The 21,628-nt window shown below is 43.7% G+C and overlaps 1 protein-coding gene and 1 long non-coding RNA gene across 12 annotated transcripts in view; one reads left to right on the top strand and one right to left on the bottom strand.

The window, feature by feature from the left end:
• The window catches only part of atg10 (ATG10 autophagy related 10 homolog (S. cerevisiae)), a 264,975-nt gene that overhangs the window by 12,374 nt on the left and 230,973 nt on the right, over positions 1-21,628 (bottom strand). For all 11 annotated transcript variants that reach the window (XM_078214834.1, XM_078214831.1, XM_078214835.1 and 8 more), the window contains one exon: positions 19,010-19,107. In XM_078214834.1, the coding sequence (XP_078070960.1) occupies positions 19,010-19,107 (98 nt within the window). The remainder of the gene's footprint in view (positions 1-19,009; positions 19,108-21,628) is intronic.
• Positions 10,550-18,337, top strand: LOC144495327 (uncharacterized). Its single transcript, XR_013498227.1, has 3 exons — positions 10,550-10,697; positions 12,315-13,442; positions 17,766-18,337. It is a non-coding gene; the product is annotated as an uncharacterized LOC144495327 (long non-coding RNA).

The following is a 21,628-nucleotide window of genomic DNA, read 5'->3' as shown; positions in this document are numbered from 1 at the left end:
ATTATTTTTCTATCAAAAGAGAAAATATCCTTTCAGCATCCAGCCTATCCGTAGATAGGTTCATGGACGAAAAGAAATTGGTTTAGGTTGGAGGGTCACAGTTTTTTTTTTTAACTGGTCGGTGCAACATCGTGGGCCGAAGGGCCTGTTCTGCGCTGTAATGTTCTATGTTCTATGTTCTATGTTCTAAGTCCCCTCAGGATATTCTCTGCCCATTCATGCCAGCGGGATTTTCCAGTCCTGTCGGTAGCGCACCCCTGCCTGCGGGTTTCCCGCTGCTAGCAAACAAGGTGCCATCTCCCACCAGCTGGGAGGCTGAAGAATCTCGCCCTATATGTTTCAATAAGATCACCTTTGGTTCTTCTAAACTCCAATGGGTACAGGCCCAACATCTCCTCAGAAGATAACCCCTCCCTACCCTAGGTATCAGTCAAGTGAACTTCTCTGAACTGCTTTTAATGCATTTACAACCTTCCTTCAATAAGACCAAAGTTGTAGACAGCACTCCACGTATGGTCTTAACAACACCCTGCACAACCGTAGCAAAACATCCCTTGTTTTATATTCCATGCCGCTTGCGATAAACGCCAACATTCCATTTGCCTTCCTAATCTTGCTGCACCGTATACTCATTTTTCCTGATTCACGTGCCAGGATACCATGTCCCCTCTGTATCTTAGAGTTTTGCAACCTCTCTCCATTTAAATAATATACCATATTCCATCCTTTCTGCCAAACTAATTAACATTTTCCCTCATTATACTCCATCTGCCAAATGTTTGCCCACTCATTTATCTACATACCTTTGCAGGTTTCTCATAACCTCTTTGTAACAATTTCCTGCCTACCTTTGTGTCAACAGCAAATTTAACAACCTTATATTTGGTCCCTTTATCCAGGTCATTGATATAAATTGTAACTATTTGAGGCCCCAGCACTGATCCCTGTGGTCCTCCATTTGTCATATCCTGGCAAGCTGAAAAAGACCTATTTCTGCCTACACTCCATTAGCCAAACAATCCTCTATCCACGCTTATAGATAATGCCTTATACCATGAGCTCTTATTTTATACAGTAACCTTTGATGTGACACCTTGACAAATGCCTTCTGGAAACCGAAGTACAGCACATCCACAGGTTTCTCTTTATCCATGTTGCTTGATACTTCCTCAAAGAACTCCAAAAATTGGTCAAACGACTTCGCTTTCACAAAACCATGTTGACTCTGCCTGATTGCGCTGAGATTTTCTAAGTACCCTATTATAACCATCTTAATAATAGATTCCAGCAATTTGCCTGTGACAGATGTTAAGCCAACTGGCCTGTAGTTTCCAACTGTTAGTCTTCCTCCTCTCCTGAAGAGAAGTGATACTTGCTATTTTCCAATTTGATGGGACCTTTCCGGAACCTAAGGAAAATTAAAACCAATGGATCTACTATCTCAATTATCTATATATTTGGGTAGCACTGTGGTAGCACTGCTGCCTCACAGCGCCAGGGACCCTGGCTCAATTCCCAGCTCAGGTAACTGTCTGTGCGGAGTCTGCACGTTCTCCCTGTGCTGGCGTGGGTTTCCTCCAGGTGCTCCCGTTTCCTCTCACAGTCCAAAGATATGCGGGTTAGGTGGATTGGCCATGCTAAATTGCCCCTTAGTGTCAGGGGGATTAGTCGGGTAAATATGTGGGGTAACAGGTCTGGGTGAGATTGTGGTCGGTGCAGACTCGATGGGCCGAATGACCTCCTCCTGCACTGTAGGATTCTGTGGTTCTATGATTCTATCTCAGCCACTATTTCATGTAAGACTCGAGGATGAAGTCCATCGGGACTTGGAGACTTCCAAGTTCCTCCCTCCCTTTCATCACCTGATTCATAAATATTTCTGTTGATGTCATTTGAATCCTCTTCAGGGATTACAAAATGTCTGTTCAATTCATCTGCCATTTCCTTATCTTCCATTATTAATTCCCCAGACTTAGGCAAGGATTTTCCGACCCCCTGTCGCGGCAGATTCGGTGGCCCAGCAACAATCAATTTTTTTCGCTGGGACTAGATACTCCAGAAAATCCCACCCTCATTCTCGAGGAACAACACTCACTTTACCCATTCTTTTTCCTTTTTAAACACCTGTAGAAAATTTCTGTTTAAACATTCCTCGCAAGCTTTCTCTTGTGCTTCTTATTAATTTCTTCCTCTTTATTAATCTTTTAGTCATTCTTCGTTGTTCTTTATATTCTGTCTAATTTTCTGATTTGCCACACATCTTTGTGGAATCATACATTTTTTTCTTTCAATTTGATGTTCTCTTTAACTTCCTCAGTTAAACACACAACATTCCCAGAGTCTTTCTCACTGGAATGTACCTTTTCTGAGTATTCTGAAACATTCTTAAATGTCTACCACTGCATCTCTACTGACCTATCCCTTAAACTAATTTCCTAGTTCACTTAAGCCAGCACTGTCTTCATGCCCTCATAATTGCCCTTATTTAAGTCTAAAGCACTATTCTTAGATCCACTCTTCTCTCCATCAATCTGAATGCAAAATTCAATTATATTACGATCACTGTTACCGGCCTACACTACTGTTACAATCCCAGCTGATGCTATAATTGGACGGGAAGATTTCAGAATAAAACCCTGCCTCAAAGGACCATAACCTTTATGACTTTTATAAAACATGGAGGAACAGAGTCACAAGACCGCAAATTAGATTTAACAACAAGAAAAAAATCTTTATCTAGCATGAAAACACTGGAGTATGATACAATACTCCTTTACTCCTCCCTTAGCTTAACAAATACACACAGATTGACATGGATTATAAAGTGTATCTGAGCTACAACAGTCTCAATAACAAAATGTCCCTTTAAACGCACAAGGTGGCTCTGGTCAAATACACTTTCCGCTCTGAACCTCAAGTGAACGTCTCTGGATTTCTCCTTGAATCCCCCCAGATGATTGTCACATTAGAGTTTCCAAACTCTATTCACAAAACACACGCTGTAAAATCTTCTTTCATAATAATTCTCTCCATCAGCAGTTTACATTCCGAAACTAGTCCAGGTTTTCCAAATGACTCTTTTGAACAAAGTTTCTGTTTCACTTTGAACAACAAATCCAGTATTCAAATTTTACCACTTCTTCTTTAGGATTTAGGGCGGCACGGTAGCACAGTGGTTAGCACTGCTGCTTCACAGCTCCAGGGACCTGAGTTCGATTCCCGGCTTGGGTCACTGTCTGTGTGGAGTTTGCACATTCTCCTCGTGTCTGCGTGGGTTTCCTCCGGGTGCTCCGGTTTCCTCCCACACTCAAAAGATGTGCGGGTTAGGTTGATTGGCCAGGCTAAAATTGCCCCTTGGTGTCCTGAGATGCGTAGGTTAGAGGGATTAGTGGGTAAAATATATGTAGGGATATGGGGGTAGGACCTGGGTGGGATTGTGGTCGGTGCAGACTCGATGGGCCGAATGGCCTCTTTCTGTACTGTAGGGTTTCTATGATTTCTATGATTCTTTCTATGATTTCTTTGCCTTGGCTGTTGTAAAAACTGTTCACAATTGCTTTAGCTATCGATTTCCAAACTCTATCAAACTTTTGATTTACCTCCAAAGTCTGCTTTCCCACTTTAAATCTGGTTATTGCAACTCATTAATTCGGAACACTTTTTTTTAACTTTTCCCCTTAAATTCTCCTGAATAGTAGCCTTCTCTCTGTGCTCTTAACTTTAGTCTTAGAACATAGAACATAGAAAAAATACAGCACAAACAGGCCCTGCGACCCACAAGTTGCGTCGGTCATGTCCCTACCTACCTAGGCTTATATATAGGCTTACCTATAACCCTCAATCCTATTAAGTTCCATGTACTCATCCAGAAGTCTCTTAAAAGACCCGATCGAGTTTGCCTCCACCACCACTGACGGCAGCCGATTCCACTCACCCACCATCCTCTGAGTGAAAAACTTACCCCTGACATCTCCTCTGTACCTACTCCCCAGCACCTTAAACCTGTGTCCACTCGTAGCAGCCATTTCAGCCCTGGAAAAAAGCCTCCGAAAATCCACCCGATCTATACCTCTCAACATCTTGTACACCTCTATCAGGTCACCTCTCATCTTTCGTCTCTCCAAGGAGAAAAGACCGAGCTCCCTCAGCCTATCCTCATAAGGCATGCCAACCAATCCAGGCAACATCCTTGTAAATCTTCTCTGCAGCCTTTCAATAATTTCCACATCCCTCCTGTAATGAGTCGACCAGAACTGAGCACAGTACTCTAAGTGGGGTCTGACGAGGGTCTTATAAAGCTGCATCATTATCTCCTGACTCCTAAACTCAATCCCTCGATTGATGAAGGCCAGCACACCATGCGCCTTCTTAACCACCTCCTCTACCTGCAAGGCCGATTTAAGAGTCCTATGGATCCGGACTCCAAGGTCCTTCTGATCCTCTACACTGCTAAGAGTCTTACCCTTGATATTATACTCCTTCATCCCATTTGACCTGCCAAAATGGACCACTACGCATTTATCCGGGTTGAAGTCCATCTGCCACTTCTCCGCCCAGCCTTGCATCATACCTATGTCACACTGCAGCTTCTGATATCCCTCCAAACTATCCACAACACCACCAACCTTCATGTTGTCGGCAAACTTACCAACCCATCCCTCCACTTGCTCATCCAGGTTGTTTATGAAAATGACAAACAGCAAGGGTCCCAGAACAGATCCCTGGGGCACTCCACTGGTGACCAACCTCCATTCAGAAAAAGACCCATCTACAACCACTCTCTGCCTTCTGCAGGCAAGCCAGTTCTGGATCCACAAGGCAACAGCCCCTTGGATCCCATGCCCTCTCACTTTCTCGAGAAGTCTTACATGGGGGACCTTATCGAACGTCTTGCTGAAGTCCATGTAAACCACATCTACCGCTTTTCTTTCGTCAATGTGTTTAGTCACATTTTCAAAGAACTCCACCAGGCTCGTAAGGCACGATTTGCCTTTGACAAAGCCATGCTGACTACTTTTGAGCATACTAAACTTCTCTAAATGTTCATAAATCCTGTCCCTCAGGATCTTCTCCATCAACTTACCAACCACTGAGGTTAGACTCACCGGTCGGTAATTTCCTGGGCTATCCCTATTCCCTTTCTTGAATATGGGAACCCACATCCGCAATCCTCCGGAACCTCTCCCATCGCCATCGACGACGCAAAGATCATCGCCAGAGGCTCTGCAATCTCTTCCCTCGCCTCCCACAGTAACCTGGGGTACATCCCATCCGGTCCCGGCGACTTATCTATCTTGATGCTATTCAAAATTTCCAACACATCCTCTTTCTTAATGTCCACAGACTCAATCTTTTCAGTCCACTTCAATCCTGTAGTACAACCACCCAGGTCTTTTTCCACCATGAATACCGAGGTAAAATATTCATTAAGCACCTCTGCTATTTCTTCCGGTTCTGTACAGACTTTCTCACCTTCACATTTTATAGGTCCTATTCCTTCACATCTCATCCTTTTACTCTTCACATATTTATAGAACGCCTTAGGGTTCTCCTTAATCTTACCTGCCAAGGCCTTCTCGTGACCCCTTCTGGCTCTCCCAATTTCTTTCTTAAGTCCCTTCCTACAAGCCGTATACTCATCTAGATTCCTATCATCGCCTAGCTCTCTAAACCTTTTGTACGCTTTCCTTTTCTTTTTGACTAGGTTCAGCGCAGCTTTCGTGCACCACGGTTCCCGTAACCTACCAAAACCTCCCTCGTCTCATCGGAACGTTGTCATGCAGAACTCCAGACAAACATTCCTTGAAAATCTGCCACCTTACTTCAGTACTTTTCCTCGAGAATACCTCCTTCCAATTTACGCCTCTAATCTCCTGCCTGATGGCTTCATATTTCCCCTTACACCAGATAAATGCTTTCCTAGCTTGCCTGATCCTATCTCTTTCCAATGCTAGCGTAAAGGAGATAGAGTTATGATCACTATCCCCAAGATGCTCCCCCACTGAGAGATCCGACACCTGTCCAGGCTCATTAGCCAGTACCAGATCGAGTACAGCCTCTCCTCTTGTAGGCTTATCCACATGCTGTGTCAGGAAACCCTCCTGAACACACCTAACAAACTCCTCCCCATCCAAACCCCTTACCCTAGGGATATTCTAATCGATGTTTGGGAAATTAAAGTCTCCCATCACGACAACCCTGTTATTACTACATCTCTCCAGGATCTGTTTTCCTATCTGCTCCTCAACATCCCTGTTACTATTGGGCGGCCTGTAGAAAACACCCAGCAAAGTTATCGACCCCTTCCTGCTCCGAACTTCCACCCACAGAGACTCCGTAGACAATCCCTCCATGGCTTCCACCTTCTCTACAGCTGTGACACTGTCCTGATCAGCAGTGCCACTCCCCCCCATCTTTTGCCTCCCTCTCTGTCCTTTTTGAAACATCTGAAACCCGGCACCTGAAGTATCCAGTTCTGTCCCTGTCTCCGTAATGGCCACCACATCACACTTCCAAGCATCGATCCACACTCTAAGCTCATCCACTTTATTCACTACACTCCTGGCGTTAAAATAGGCACATCTCAAACCTTTGGTCTGAGCTCTCCCCTTCTCCATCGCCCGTCCATTCTCCCTCTTACATTGTGTACAATCCTTCTCTATTTGCGGGCTAACCTCCTCGCTCTCAATCACCTCATCACAATTCCCTCCCCCCAATGTTTCGAGCTTAAAGTCTCTCCAGTAACCTTAGCCAACCTTCCTGCCAGGATATTGGTCCCCCTGGGATTCAAGTGCCACCTGTCTTTTTTGTACAGGTCACACCTGCCCCTAAAGAGGTCCTAATGATCCAGGAACCTGAATCCCTGCCCCCTGCTCCAGTCTCTCAACCACGCATTCATCCTCCACCTCACTCCATTCCTGCTCTCACTTTCCCGTGGCTCAGGCAGCAATCCTGAGATTACTACCTTTGCGTTCCTCCTTCCCAACTGTCTACCTAACTCCCTATATTCTCTTTTCATGACCCCTTCCCTCTTCCTACCTATGTCAGCGGTACCAATATGTACCATGACCTCTGGCTCCTCTCCTTCCCACCTCAGGATATCTGGGACGCGATCAGAGACATCCCGGATCCCGGCACCTTATGTCTTATTAAGACATTCTTTATGTCCCAATTCCTTGGTTATCTGGACTGTATCTGGTTCTTTGGAAAGAATGCCGGTTTGCAGCATCTTGTCCTGTCCAGTCTTTCTTCTGACAGATCTTCACTCCTCAGTGTCCTGTCTCCAACTGCAAACAAATTCAGCCAAGCTAAGAACAAAAAACCTTTCCACCTTAAAAGGGCTCTGTTGCTAAGCAACCACTGCTACTTCCATTAACTCTTCACACCATAACCCTCTCTAAGAACAAATAAAACACAGTTTGAATTGAACTAACCCCCACACATGCAAACACCTTTGTCCAACATGAATCTAACTATAGATTTTAGCCTTCCAGGCACAGAAACACTTAAAATGCTACCTTATTTCTAATGTTTACCAATACAAATATAAATCCCTTAAAACTACTTTTGTTTTGCTAACACTATGAGATCATTAACTGATCGCGTCTCATTGCACATTATCAGATCTAGTATAGCCTGCTCCCTGGTTGGTGCCAGAAAATACGCTAAGAAACTGTCCCAAAAAACATTCTATGAACTTATCATTCAGGCTACCATTGTCATAATTGATTGGTTCAGATGCTATCATAGAGAAAGAGCAGAACTATAGGTCTCCCAAGTAATTCAATAAAGATGAGAGGTCTGACCAAGGTGTTCAGCACAACATCAGAAAATCTTGAAGATGTTTTCTGCCATGTTGTGTTACTCTTGCATTTTTCAGAGTTGAAGCTCAATTTTGCAATGGCTTCCAGCATCTGCTCCAGCCAAAATAGCTCTCTCCTTCAAGAGGTACAGGCTGACTTTAAGTAGCAACTTCATGCTGGCGGGATCTTCCAATTTCGCTGATGGCCTTGCCGTCGGTACTGTGGCAATGAGGGGTGCATTCAGTGGGAAACCTCATTAACAACGGTGGGACCAGAAAATCCTACCACCAACCAATGGTGGGCCGCATCCACTGTCGCAAAACACCCGGCGGGTTGCGTGGAAAATCCTGCCCATAGGCTAATTTGAACCCATACTAACCTTCCGCAATGTTTCGCACGCTACTCAGGCGTTCAGGCACTGCAGTGTTTAGCCACATACTACAATCATTTAAATGAGCAGATAGCACAAAGTTTGCATGCTGCCTGAATCAGAAGGAATGCCCATGTGTGATCCCCACACCCATTTCAGGTCCAAATGAATTTCACAGCCACAGATTGTGTGGAGTGAACCTATGACAGAGCAACTTTGGAAGTTAAACATTGACTCCATCTGATCTGAAATTCCAACTGCTTTAACACGTGTGATAAGTGACCATCCTTCAGAGTACAGGAACTATACAGGAGTATAGAAAGGCAATGTTGAATTTTACAACCAATTTTAGGTGTGCTTTCAGTAATGTCTATGGAATTATTGTTAACTTAATCTCATCTCTTAGTTATTTTTATTCAAGAAGCTGTATCCAAGGATAGATTCATGACCTTCCATCATTTAAAAAAATTATTTGAAAAAGGAGTTTAACTTACTCTACCCCAAGAACAGACAGGAAGACGTAATTACAGCATGACAATTTTACACAGGCAGTTTCTATTATATATGCTGTCCTGGGAATTTGTCATGAAATATAGAAACAAGGAAAGAATGTATGGGCTGAATTTTAATGTTTCAATATACTTTAAAATGGGAGAAGCCGGCACAGTCAGGGCAGGTTCAGCAGCATGTTCAAATCCGCAATGTTATCTACATCTGATATCTGGGTTTCCTGACCAATTAGAAACGGTGCCAGGATGACAGCCGAAGGCAGTCTATTTCAGCCACAACATTTTAAAGGATCTCATAAGAGATGGAAGCATTCTAGAACTTTCAAAATAGACCATGCTTTCGGCTGTAAGGGCCCACAGGGACATACTTTTCCCCACAAATGGGAGGACAAAATCTGCCACAGAGTTTGGCACCTGGGGTTGCTACTGACCAGAAACTGAACTGGACGAGCCATATAAATACTGTGACCACAAGAACAGGTCAGAGGCTAGATATTCTGTGCTGAGTAACTCACCTCCTAACTCTCGAAAGCCTGTCCACTATCTACAAGGCACAAGTCAAGAGTGTGATGGAACATGCTCCATTTGCCTGAATGAGTGCAGCTCCAACAACATTCAAGAAGCTTGATACCATCCAGGACAAAACAGCCCACTTGATCGGCACCCCTTCCACCACCTTTAACATTCATTCCCTCCACCACTGCCACGCAGTGTGCACCATATAAAAAATGCACTGCAGGAACTTGCCAAACCTCTTTCAACAGCACCTTCCATACCCACAACTTCTACCACCCAGAAGGATGCATAGGAACACCACCACAAGTTCCCCTCCAAGTCACACACCACTCTAACTTGGAATTATATCACTGTTCCGTCACTTTCACTGGGCCAAAATCCTTGAACTCCCTCTCTCTCTAACAGCACTGTGGATGTACCTACACCACATGGACCGCAACAGTTCAAGAAGGTAGCTCACCAACACCTTCTCAAAGGCAATTAAGGATAAATAATGAGTGTTGGCCTAACCAGTGATGCCCACAACCCGTGAAGGAATAAACAAATAAAAAGGTCAGCATAATGAGGTGCTTCGCCTCTTGGATACAGTGCTGTAGGTAGTTTAATGATGTGATCAGGGCAGGAAAGGCATGGTACATTCACGTACACCCCTTTCCTCCTGTCTTTCCCAGCCTTCTCCTGCACATCACTCCTCGGATGGTCAAACCTTGCACAAGGCTCTCTCTTTTGAGGCACCTCCACAGATCATTACTGACATCTATGGATGAGGTTATGCTGGAGGTAAGTTGGATCTTAGAATACCTGGCCATTGGCGATGGAGAGATGATCGCCTTCCAACTACCTGGGGACAGATTTAAAAATAACACAGCCACATGGCAGACAACATTCATCCATAACTTGATGTCAGCAGCCACAGAAATATAGGGGGTGACCTTCCCAAAAAGAATTGTCATAAAAGTCTAAAAATGGAGGTGTTGCACACCAGTTTATTGGGCAAGTTCAGCACCACAATCTTCCCACGCTCGTCACTTTTTCTGACAGCTGGGAGATTTGCGCCGGTCTGGGGGGAGCGGAGCTTAAGTACGCCGGTGAAGCATGGGTCGTATCCCCACCCATGATCTTCCCGGTTCACCATGCTGACTGACCGGTGGCGAGCCAGTAAAATCGCACCCCTTATCTATACAATAACGACTCAGAACTCTCTCAGCTTATTTCCTCAGAGGGGAGTGCACGCTCTAAAGATACGCTGCCACAAGACTCGTACAACACTTCAGTGCGGTGGGAGAGCGCTAAGATAGATAGTGACATGGTGGAGTGCACATCACAGATAAGCAGGAACAGGTGGTGGAGCCACAAACAGCAATGGAGAGTCCACTTTAAAGGGTGCACGACCATCAGAGCTCAGTTCAGCTGGGTACAATTGCTGGATCTTGTGGTTAACAAAGAACAGAACTATTCTGACCAGCAAAAAAGGCGTGAAGTTCTTCCAGGCTTTCCGAGGTAATGGTGCGCAATTGGAGAAAGATTGGAGGATTCAGTTTCTAGAATGCGCCATGATGTCTCAGGCCTTTGTGCTGATGTCTACATCCATGGAAAGAGTCCATGGTCACTTGCATGGAACATCAGTTATGGCAAGGAACTGTGTGCATGCTGGCCCTAACCAACAGCATTCAACATTAAGCAGGCTGGAGGAAAGCCTCACTTTGACTATTCTGAACTTCAGCGAAGTGCAGTAATGTTCTCTCCCTCAGTCTGTGCTCTGTCTTCCGTCTCAACAGTCATGTCTGTCCCTGTAAAAGTGTAAGTAGGGGCAGTCCTTGGCAGGGCCCTCACCTGGAGGAGATCAGTCACAAACATCTCAGCAGTCAGAGCGGGGAAGCATACAGTCTGCCTTCAGCTCTGCTGAAGCTACACAAGGAGCAATAGAAAAAGGAAGCAAGAGGATTTGTAGTTGGACTCGCGTATCCACCTGGGTGATAAACATTGTGAATTTTTTCTTGTTTAATTTTATCAATCATAATCTTTATTTTAAAGCTCCATTGCCCTGCACCCACCCATGTTGCTAGCTGCTGCCTGCCGTGGGACCCTTTACCAGGTACAACATGTATAATGAGAGTGAAAGGTGAGCAATGGGTGACAGTGAGAAGGATGGATTGTTGACTGTGGGACTGCTTTGTGCTGGAGCTGGGGAGGCACACTGAATTCAGAATCGTTTGCCAGATGGCTGCACTGCCTCAGATCATCTGAAACATGACTGAATCCATCTGTCCCTGGCATTCCTGGCAGCTGAGTGGCTACATGTGTGCTTACCACATCAGGCTCCATGCCCTCCACCTTCTACTGTTCCTCCTGTTTATTCCCCTCCTCTGAAGATGCAGAACAATCCTCACTGCTGCGCAGTATTGTGAAAAGCACAGCAGACCACTATCACTGTGCAAATCCTTGCTGGTGCATACCAAAGAGGGCCCCATAGCTGTCCAGGCTCCCAAATTCAGTTTCCTGATCATTTGCTCAATGACCATTCCTGTGATTTCGGTTGTATTTGAGGGTCAGTGGTTGGGGTCCTCATGGATGTTATCAGCCATAGCCCTAGAGTGTAGCCCTCGTCTCCAAGAATGATTCATTGGGTGGAATTCTCCGGTCATGCTGGTCTAAAAGCCAGAAATTACCACCCGACCGTCAATGGTGTTTCACATTCTCCACAACCTGTCCGCTAATATTCCAGTGGCGGGCGGGATGGGAGAATTCCGGCCATTGTCTCTGTTTGGAGATGTAAATATCTATAGAAGACATGACTGCTGCAAGATGAAGACATTGTGACAGCTCCTTGCATAAATTGCGCAGACATGCATGATCTTCTTGCAGTGATCGTAATGGGATGGAATTTCTTTTGGTTGTTGAATACTACTGGATAATCTGAGGGTAGCCAGGCTGAAAGATGGATGAAATCTATGGCTCCCCAGGCCTGGGGGAACCCAGCCAGAGCAGGAAATAAGGGCTCTCTCATTCTCAAATAAAAACAGAAAATGTTGAAATATTCAATGGGTCTGATAGCATCTTTGGACAGACAGAGTTGGTTTTGATCTTTCAGCTATGAAAATTCTGTTTTTATTTCAGATTTCCAACATCCACTATATTTTGCATTTGGCTCCCTCATTTTGATTGGCCTCATCAACAAGGAAGTGCCGTAAATGTACAAACTTGACATTAGTCATCTGGGAGATGCACGAACAAGTAGAAGTATCACCAGCAGATTACGGAAGGAACCAGAGGCAAAGAAATTAAGTACTTTGGTCATCTTGATCGCTACAGGCAATGCACGTCCTCCTGGTCCCCTTAGCAGGAGGGATACTTCTTCCCAGCAAAAGCCAGCAAGCACTTGAAGGGAAGGTTTAGGCCGTTGGAGGCACTGGTGCTTAGCCACGTCCAGAAGCTAATCTGGGTATCCTCTCCAGGAAGTTGAGCTCTGCTCATCTTCTCTGCGGATGGTGGAACAGTTGGTGGTTTCAGAGAAGGCCATTGCTGCTGCTACTCTTGATTGCTCATCAGAGGTCCGAAGTTGACATGCACAAACGGCTACCAGGCTGCTGAGGCCAATGGCTGGGAAATGTAGATTAAAAAATAAACAAAATTCCCAAGGAATCAGAAATTATCTCCAAACTCTTGAAATTCACCTCCAAAAAGTAAAAATGTATTTATTAGTCACAAGTAAGGCATTAACAGTGCAATGAAGTTACAGTGAAACAGTTACTCCAAGTTATTGAAAGCATACACTCAGAATAATTAATACCTGTGTGGAAAAACCATTCACTTGGGACAGAATCAGCCAATTGACTTTGCCAATAAAACGTTAAAAGTTCGGTCTGCATACACTTCCTGTCTGCATCACTTGACTTTCTGTTGTCAGGTTTTGTTAAGCTTTCTCATTAAAAATAGTGCACATTTAGTATGAGCTTTACTTTAGTAAATTCATCAGTCTGCATTCTGGCTACCCAGTCCCCACAGATCACTCAAAATGCCTTCTGACAGGTTTCTCAATTACCATTTTAAAAAATTATTTCAAGGGACTGCTGGCTAGGTCAGCATTTTTATCGTCCATCCCTAATTGCCTTTGAGGAAATGATAGTGAGCTGCCTGAACCACTTAGGTCCATGTATTGTAGGTACATCCACAGTGCTGTTACAGGTTTTGACTGAACGACAGTGAAGGAATGGCGATACATTTCCAAGTCAGGATGGAGCTTTGGTGAGTTGCTGCAGTGCATCTTGTTGATATTACGCACTGCTACTGTGCGTCGGTGGTGATGGGAATGTATTTTGAAGATGGTGGATAGGGTGCCAATCAACCGGGCTGCTTTGTTCTGGATGGTGTTGAGCTCCTCGAGTGTTGTTGGAGTTCCACTCATTCAGGCAAATGGGGATTATTCCACCACACTCCTGACTTGTGCCTTGTAGATGATGGACAGCCTTTGGGGAGTCAGGTGAGTTACTCGCCACAGGATTCCCAGCCCCTGACCTGCTCTTGTAGCCACAGTATTTACATGGCTAATCCAGTTCAGTTTCTGGTCAGTGATAACCCCAGGATGTCGGCAGTGTGATTGGGGGCGGGGGAGTTGTTCAATGATGGTAATGCCACTGAATGTCAAGGAGCAATGGTTAGGTTCTCTCTGGCTGGAGGTAGTGTGAATGTTTCTTGCCACTTGTCAGCCCAAGCTTGAATGTTGTCCACGTCTTAATGCATATGGACATGAACTGCTCCAGTATCTGAGGAGTCGCAAATGGCACTGAATGTTGTGGAATCATCAGCAAATAGCCCCAATTCTGACCTTATGATGCCACCCGCCACCCTGACCTGGCCTGACCTATATGTGACTCCAGGCCCACAGCAATGTGGTTAACTATTAAATGCCCTCTAAAATGGCCGAACAAACCACTCAATTCAAGGGTAATTTGGGATGGGCAATAAATGCTGACCCAGCCAGTGACACCCACATCCCATAAACAAATTTTTAAAAATCAAACGTGTCCCTAGAATATTACTGAGGCCTCTGAATTACTACTCCAGCAACATTACCACCAAGTCACTACCTTGCTATCAACCATTTCCTCAGCAAATGACATTTCTGATGGCCAACAGAGAATTTTTATTTAAAGATGGCATTTTCACAATATGATTAGACTGATCCACCAAGCTGTTTCATTATGAAGCTTTTACTTGAAGGCCTTAGCTTCTGCTAAAAGCTTAGGCTTGAATTTGATATTTTCGTCCACAGCTGTGACTCTGAACTTAATGGAGATGGCACAGCCTGAGCATGTACACTGCACCTTTCCCAGCACTGGTTAGCTGCCCTAATGTGCAGTTTTATTCACCTTCTCTCTCACAGCATTTCTTCAAGTAATTTTTAAAAACAAGACAGCAAATTTCGAAAGCTAAATTGGGGTAGAAATTATATTTAATTTTCAAAAAGGAACTATGCCAGTGTGCGAGAACAAGAGAAAATGATGGTTGTACTTACACAATAGTTGTAGTGTTCATTTTGTATTTGGTGACATTTAAGCTGTGTTGAGCGAGGTTGGGGGCTGGTGGTGGTGGTGGGAGGGGGGAGGGAGTGGCTTGGGGGAAGGAAAGGTGGGAAGCAGGGTGGTGGTGGTGGTTCATGCTAAGGTTCTAATTTTCAAAAAAAGTTTGTACTTTGAATTTGGCTGAAGATCAGTTCAGAAGGATCAAACATTACAGTTTACACCCATGGAACAGATCATAGAATCAACTGCACAGAGACAGGCCCTTCGGCCCAAACTGGTCCATGCTGACCAAAATGCCGACCTAAGCTAACCCCATTTGCCTGCATTTGGCCCATATCCCTCTAAACCATTCCTATCCATGTATCTGTCCAAATGCCTTTTAAATGTTTTGTCAATGCCCCTGCCTCAACCACTTCCTCTGGCAGCTCATTCCACATACATACCACCCTCTGTGTAAAACAATTGCTCTTCAGGTTCCCTTAATTCTTTCCTCTCTTAACTTAAACCTATGCCCTCTCGCTCTCGATTCCCCAACCCTGGGAAAAAGACTGAGTGCATTCACATGATACTCTAATTTCTAACACATACGATACATGGGGAGGGTGAAGCGTTTGCTGAGTACACTGCACCAAGTGGTACTAGGATTGAGTGGACTAACCATTGTTCCTTAAAGGCACTGCTAAAAAAAATGTAATCTTCAGCTGCAGGAGTAATTTTTGAGGGATTAGGAAAAGAAAGACTTGCATTTATATCGTGCCTTTCATGCGCCACAATAATTTTGAAGTGTAAGCATGTTGCAATGTAACAAGTGCGGCAGCCAATCTGTGCACAGCAAGTTGCCACAAACAATGTGATAATGACCAGTTAATCTGTTATTGTGCTGGTAATTGAGAGATAAATGTCAGCCAGGCTGCTCGGGCAATTCATCTGCTCTTCTTTGTACCATAGGATCTTTGACATCCAACTGATTGGGCGGGCAGCGCCTCAAATTAACACCTCATTCAAGAAATGGCACATCCAACCATGTAGCACACCCTTAGTACTGCACTGAAGTGCCAATCAAGATTTTGTGCTCAAGTATTCAGAGTGGGACTTGAATAGCAAGAGTGCTATTAAACGAGCAATGGGTGACAAAATAGCTTCTCCAGGCCCCTTAAAAATCATTGTCCTATCCTGGGACTACATCTCCTTTTCACTTGCCTGCAAGTAGTGAGTTTCTCAACATGTATTTCTTGACCTTAAATTGATATCAATTCTGCTTCTAGTGTCACAAAAGGCAGCTTGTTACTCCTTTGTGGTCAGTGCAGAAGTGGTTTGCTGCTATTTCTCACAACATCTCAATAATTATTGGACCATTTTAAAAATGTCAGTCTTTGCTCAATGAAGCCTCATTCACCTTTTGTCTGCAGATCCTGAAAAAGATTCAAGATCAGTAACCAGGCACCCATGCACTGAAGGAGTCAATCAAGCACTCTTACTTCAAACGTAGTATACTATTGAAACGACTTTACAGTCTACATAGTAACTGCCTTATATCCCTTCAATGTGTTATCAATCACAGAAGCTTGAGCCAGCCTAACGGCAGGTCATTTCTGAGCCATTGCTGACGGATAAATGTTACCATATGTAGTTAATCTTGTTTGTAGTGTGCCCTACAAGGGCACCTTCTGGCCCAAAGCTTCCAATTTCTTGGATAAAGGATTTATTCTCCAAAATGGACGTAGAGTTGGTGTACACTAGGGATACAGTTAGAATTGTACAAGAGAAGTGATTCCCCCAATTGCTATTATGGGATCATCATTTGTCTACCTTAGGCTGAGGTTACAAGAATTTAAAACAAACATTTCTTATTGAATTTTAGTAATCTCATAAAAGTAGCTGAAATTCCATGGAGAAAAGTAACTTTGTCCTAATCCTTCAGGAATAGCAGGTATCCCAAAATGGATGATTCTCAGTTTCTATCTCAGTTGAGGTCAGAGCACCAGCAGTACTGACTCATCCTTTGTGACACAAGAAATCCCGAAAGGGTTTACTGGAATCGGAGGGAAAGCTGAAACTTGAAAGTATATGTGAAACAGACTGGAGCTGAAATTCTGTAGCAATGATAACTTTTCTTAAGTTTAAGCTGAGGGAAAAGTCTGCAGTGTTTGGCTCTTGCCAATGTCTGTGCCAATTTATTCAATCCAACCATGCCAGGCCCAGAAGAGTTGCCATCAAGAAATTCTGCCATAACATAACTGACACCAGTGTTGGTGGCCATGTTGTTTGAATAAGATTCCTAATACAGGACTTCAATGATTTAATTCTAGTTTTGGTGCAAATTGATCATTCAGCCAGAAACTCTAGAGATACAGAAGTTTCTGACCAAAGTGGAATTAAAGTTTAAAGTTTTTAAAGTTTTCAAGTTTATTTATTAGTGTCACAAGTAAGCTTCCATTAACACTGCAATGACGTTACTGTGAAAATCCCCCTGTCGCCACACTCCGGCTTGTTCGAGTACAGAGGGAGAATTTAGCATGGCTAGTGCACCTAACTAGCACGTCTTTTAGACTATGGGAGGAAACCGGAGCACCCAAAGGAAACGCACGCAGACACAGGGAGACTCCACACAGACAGTGACCCAAGGCAGGAATTGAACCCAGGTCCCTGGAGCTTGTGAGGCAGCAGTGCAAGCACTGTGCTGCCCCATGAACTTGCATGGAACCATAAGGGCTAGTCAGCGGAACCACATGTTTTAGGAGAGAGAATCTGTGAACAATAACGCCCTAGGGTGTAAAGTGGAGAACAATTGTCGAAGTTTCTCCCAACGCCCACTGAAAACAGAACAGAACTCATTTGTGGTCTTGTAACAGATAAGGAATGAAGCTACACTTATGTAAGCACCTTTTAATGTTCGAGTGAATCAAAATGCTTTTCACCCAATGGATAGCTTCTTAAGTACGATTATTATTTTATCAGCCAATTTTCCCTACTAATTACTACTTTGTTCTCAGAAGTCAGACAAATATTTATTGGAAATAAAATTTTCATTTTCTTTCTTTCGCAGGCGAACAGCTAAAAGGTCATATTTCTGTCTCTGAGGTGTGAATGAATAAGACCATCCACAAAAAGCAGCAAGCTTTACATTTTCTGACATTGTGTTTCAATGGAAAGTAACAACAATGATATTTAGTTCCTGGAATGGCCCCATGGGCAGGAACAGCAAAACTTAAAGCGAGCATGTACTGGGAGACCTACGGTGAACTGTGGAACTATTTTAAGAAAAAAAAGTGGAAGTGGTGAAACATATAGCGATGCAAAAATAACACTGCCTAATTAAAGTGAAGGCTGCCACTGAAACTCCAAATTAGGATAGAGTGATCAACTCTAAGCACCATGTAAATTATCTGAATTCCCATATTTTCTTTGCAGTCTGCTGCCATCCCTATTATACAGCATGAGACAGGAAATATTGTACATCTCTTTCAAGACTACAGAGGATCAAAACTTGAAAGGGTCGTCATTCCTGTGATTTTACTATTGGATGATGGATGTATCAAAACTTTTAAGAAGAACAAACGGGTAAATCTACTTACTTTACAGACATTAATAAACAGATCTAATAGTTAGTGCACTCTCTCTAGGTCTATGCCTTGAGGTTTTTTTTAAATACACCAAAGACTCTCCATGCATTCAAAGTTTCTCTTGCCTTGTGTTGCTGCACCATAATTACTTCAGGATGTTTTAGCCTGCTGCTTTGTTAAATCTGATGAAGGTCAGAGATAGTTGTCCTGAAGGAATTATGCTTCAACACTGAAAACAAGGAAAACTTAAAACATAATGCAGTTTTGCAAATGTTTAAAAAAAAATTTAACAGACAAATAGACAGATCTCTGGAGAGAGCAATCATCTTTCACAAATAATTATTTAACTCTACGTAAAATGTTCTTGAAATAACATGAAAAAACATTCAAACCTAAATTTTAAGAAATATTTTTTGTTATTTATAATGAACGACATAACTTATTTTGCATTCCCTACTTGTGGATGCCATGTAATGAAAAATGGGCTCAGATTCACAAAAATGACAAAAATATTTCACTCAATGGTTAACTACCCCCTTTTATCCTCCTTGCTTTGCTCTTCTCTGTCAGAAGAGCCAAAAATCCATTTGTTCTTATCTAAATTGTAGATCTAATTGCTTAAAAAAGCTAACATCTATTTCCATTGTGCTAATTGTAATTCAATGTATTTTAATTCACCTGTGTTCAATTGGCACAGCTCAACAGATTCCCTGTGAAAACACCTTACCTCTGCTCCTGTGTGGCACCATACATTATTGGAGTCATTAATTCAGACGTTCGACAGGGATGGAGAACAAAAAATGGTTGGCCAAGTAAATGGTGCTCCTAGACAAATAAATTGAAAAGGATATTTAAGAACCAGATTATAGTTTCCTAGAAGTTTTACCACAGGAAGCCACAATTCAGCAAATTAGATCTGTGCTAACTCTACATTTGAGACTACCTGCTGGAATCCCTGTTGTTCCACAGCATCCATTATGTACATTTCCAAACTTTTCAAGTATATTTTGTGCTATTGCAGGTATAATGAACATTTTCAATTTAGTGAACTGTTTTGAAACAAAATTAGTTTAAATTTGCAATGCAAGGGAATAGGCAAACATGAAGTGTGTGTGCAATTGGATTCAAAATAAAATGGGTCAAAGCAGTCTAAAATAGTAAGCTAAAGGAGGTTATAAAGACACACCTTGTGGCAAATAGAAGTGAGATTAAGTGAACAAAATAATAAGAAATAACAGCAAACAGAAGGAAAAACATACTTAGGAGGATAGAAGGGTCAGAGAATTCTAGTGCCTTTATGCAAATATGCAAAACATTAGAAAGACTCAGAAAACTACATACACTAATTAGAATGGAGCGACATGATTCTGCCGCTCTCACCAAATTTAAAGATTGAATTTTGAAGGTTCAGGTTTCCTGATTGCTATAATTTAGGCTGAAGATCAGCAGAAACTCCAGAGAAATATAAATGCTGATCTTTCACTGAAGTTACAGCAGTTAATCATAATTAGAACACTGTATGCAATTCGAGGCATTCCATTATCGAAAGAATATTAACGCCATGGAAAACAGAGTGAAACCTCACTTGAATCAATCCAAGAAAGAAAAATACAGAAATGTGAGAAAAATTAGGCTTTTTCATTAGAGTAAAGAAGGTTGTAGGGAGCAGGGGAACCCAATAGAGATTTTCAAAATCTCAAATGCTTTCAAAGTGTAAATAATTAAAATGTAGTTTCTACTGCTTGGTGAATTGGTAACAAGGGGCTCAAACACAAGATCACAAGAGGAATGGGAAAGGTAAAATCAAATCTGAGAATGCTAGATTTTTGTGAACCAAAAGTATTAAGGGATATGGGGCAAAAGTGGGTATAATAAGTCCTGTTCACCAATTTGGTAAATAATAACTGCAACATTTATTTACATATAACTATAATACAGAGGCTTGCAGCCTGCCGGCTGCCAGTCAGCTTTCGGGAGGGTTCTGGAACAGAAGCCTGAGCTCACCAGGGTGATTCCCCCACCCTGCTTTCCATTGGTTCCCTGCGTTATGTGACCTTTACTCTGTTGATGAATCCTGATCAATAATCACCATAGCCTTCTCCCTCCAAGTCCTTTTATATATATCAATACTCATTTCACACTGTCCAAGATAATTAAACGTTGAGTACATTAATTTAGTCAATTATAAATCAAGTCTTTCGAGGTTTCCGAATTCTTTTGGAGTGGTGAAATTCCTCTCTGGGATGCTTTCACAGGATTGCTGTCAGCCGAAACCACAATGACAGGTGCCTTTTCAGGCACAGGCAATTCTATCTATTTCCATGGAGATGTCAGTCGTGCCTGCCACAGGATGGCCAGGTGCTTCGTCGATCGTCGATAACATTCCCAAATGGAAATTTAGCTCCTGATTGCCATACTAGCAGCTGGGGCAACTATCATTCTCTCAGATCGTCTACATGTTTCCAGATGATTCTTCCTTCTACGTCCACCTGATATGTGCATTGCATCCAGTTTTGGACACAATGGGCCCAATTTTACCATTGCGCGCAAAAGCTTGGTAAAGTCAGGCGTGAGGCCATTAACGCGATCCGCGCCCACGTCCGCGCAGATGCCCACTTTACCAAGGCCTGAAAATGGCCGCCATCCGAATCGCGCTCGAAATGGGCACAACGGCGATTTAAACGCATTTTCATGCATTTAAATTGAATTAATAGGCTGCCCGCCCAACTTTACCAGCATTTCCCCGTTTACCATCGCGTTCGCGTGTCCAAATTCGGCGCGAAACAGACACGCTCGGCAAAGGTCTATTTTGGGCACTCCTGCTTCTGAAGAGGTAAGTTCAGAGCTTCCAACGGCTCTCTGACTCAGATCAGTAGTGTGGGGAGGGCGGGGGAGGCGGGCCAGATCATTCTCTGGTGAGGGGAGGGAGGGAGGGAGGAGGCAGGTCAGATGTATCTCTGGTGGGTGGGGGAGGGAGGCCCGATCATTCTCTGGTGGGGGGGCAGGGAGGGAGGCCCGATCATTCTCTGGGGGGGTGGGGGGACGATCATTCTCTGCATGGGGGAGAGGCCAGATGGATCTCTGGTAAGGTTGGGGGGAATGGGGGGTCTGCTGCCACTCTGCGGGCGATCGGTGGGGGGGGAAGGGGACAGGATGTCGCGATCGGTCTGGGTAACGGGGGGTGGGTGGATAAGGGGGACAGTTATATTGTCGGGGTGGGGCGATATTTGTGGGGGCCATCGCTTCCGGGCTGCTTTACCCACTTTTCGCGGCCCGGGAGCGCTGTGACGGGCGCATTTTTCAATTTTTTTTTCATTGCGCATGCGCGGTTTAAAGCTCTGCTCAG

The sequence above is a fragment of the Mustelus asterias genome, chromosome 6 (genome assembly GCF_964213995.1).
Source record: "Mustelus asterias chromosome 6, sMusAst1.hap1.1, whole genome shotgun sequence".
Taxonomy (NCBI): domain Eukaryota; kingdom Metazoa; phylum Chordata; class Chondrichthyes; order Carcharhiniformes; family Triakidae; genus Mustelus; species Mustelus asterias.
Note: the sequence above shows the minus strand (reverse complement) of the source record. Positions and strands in the feature narration are given on the sequence as shown.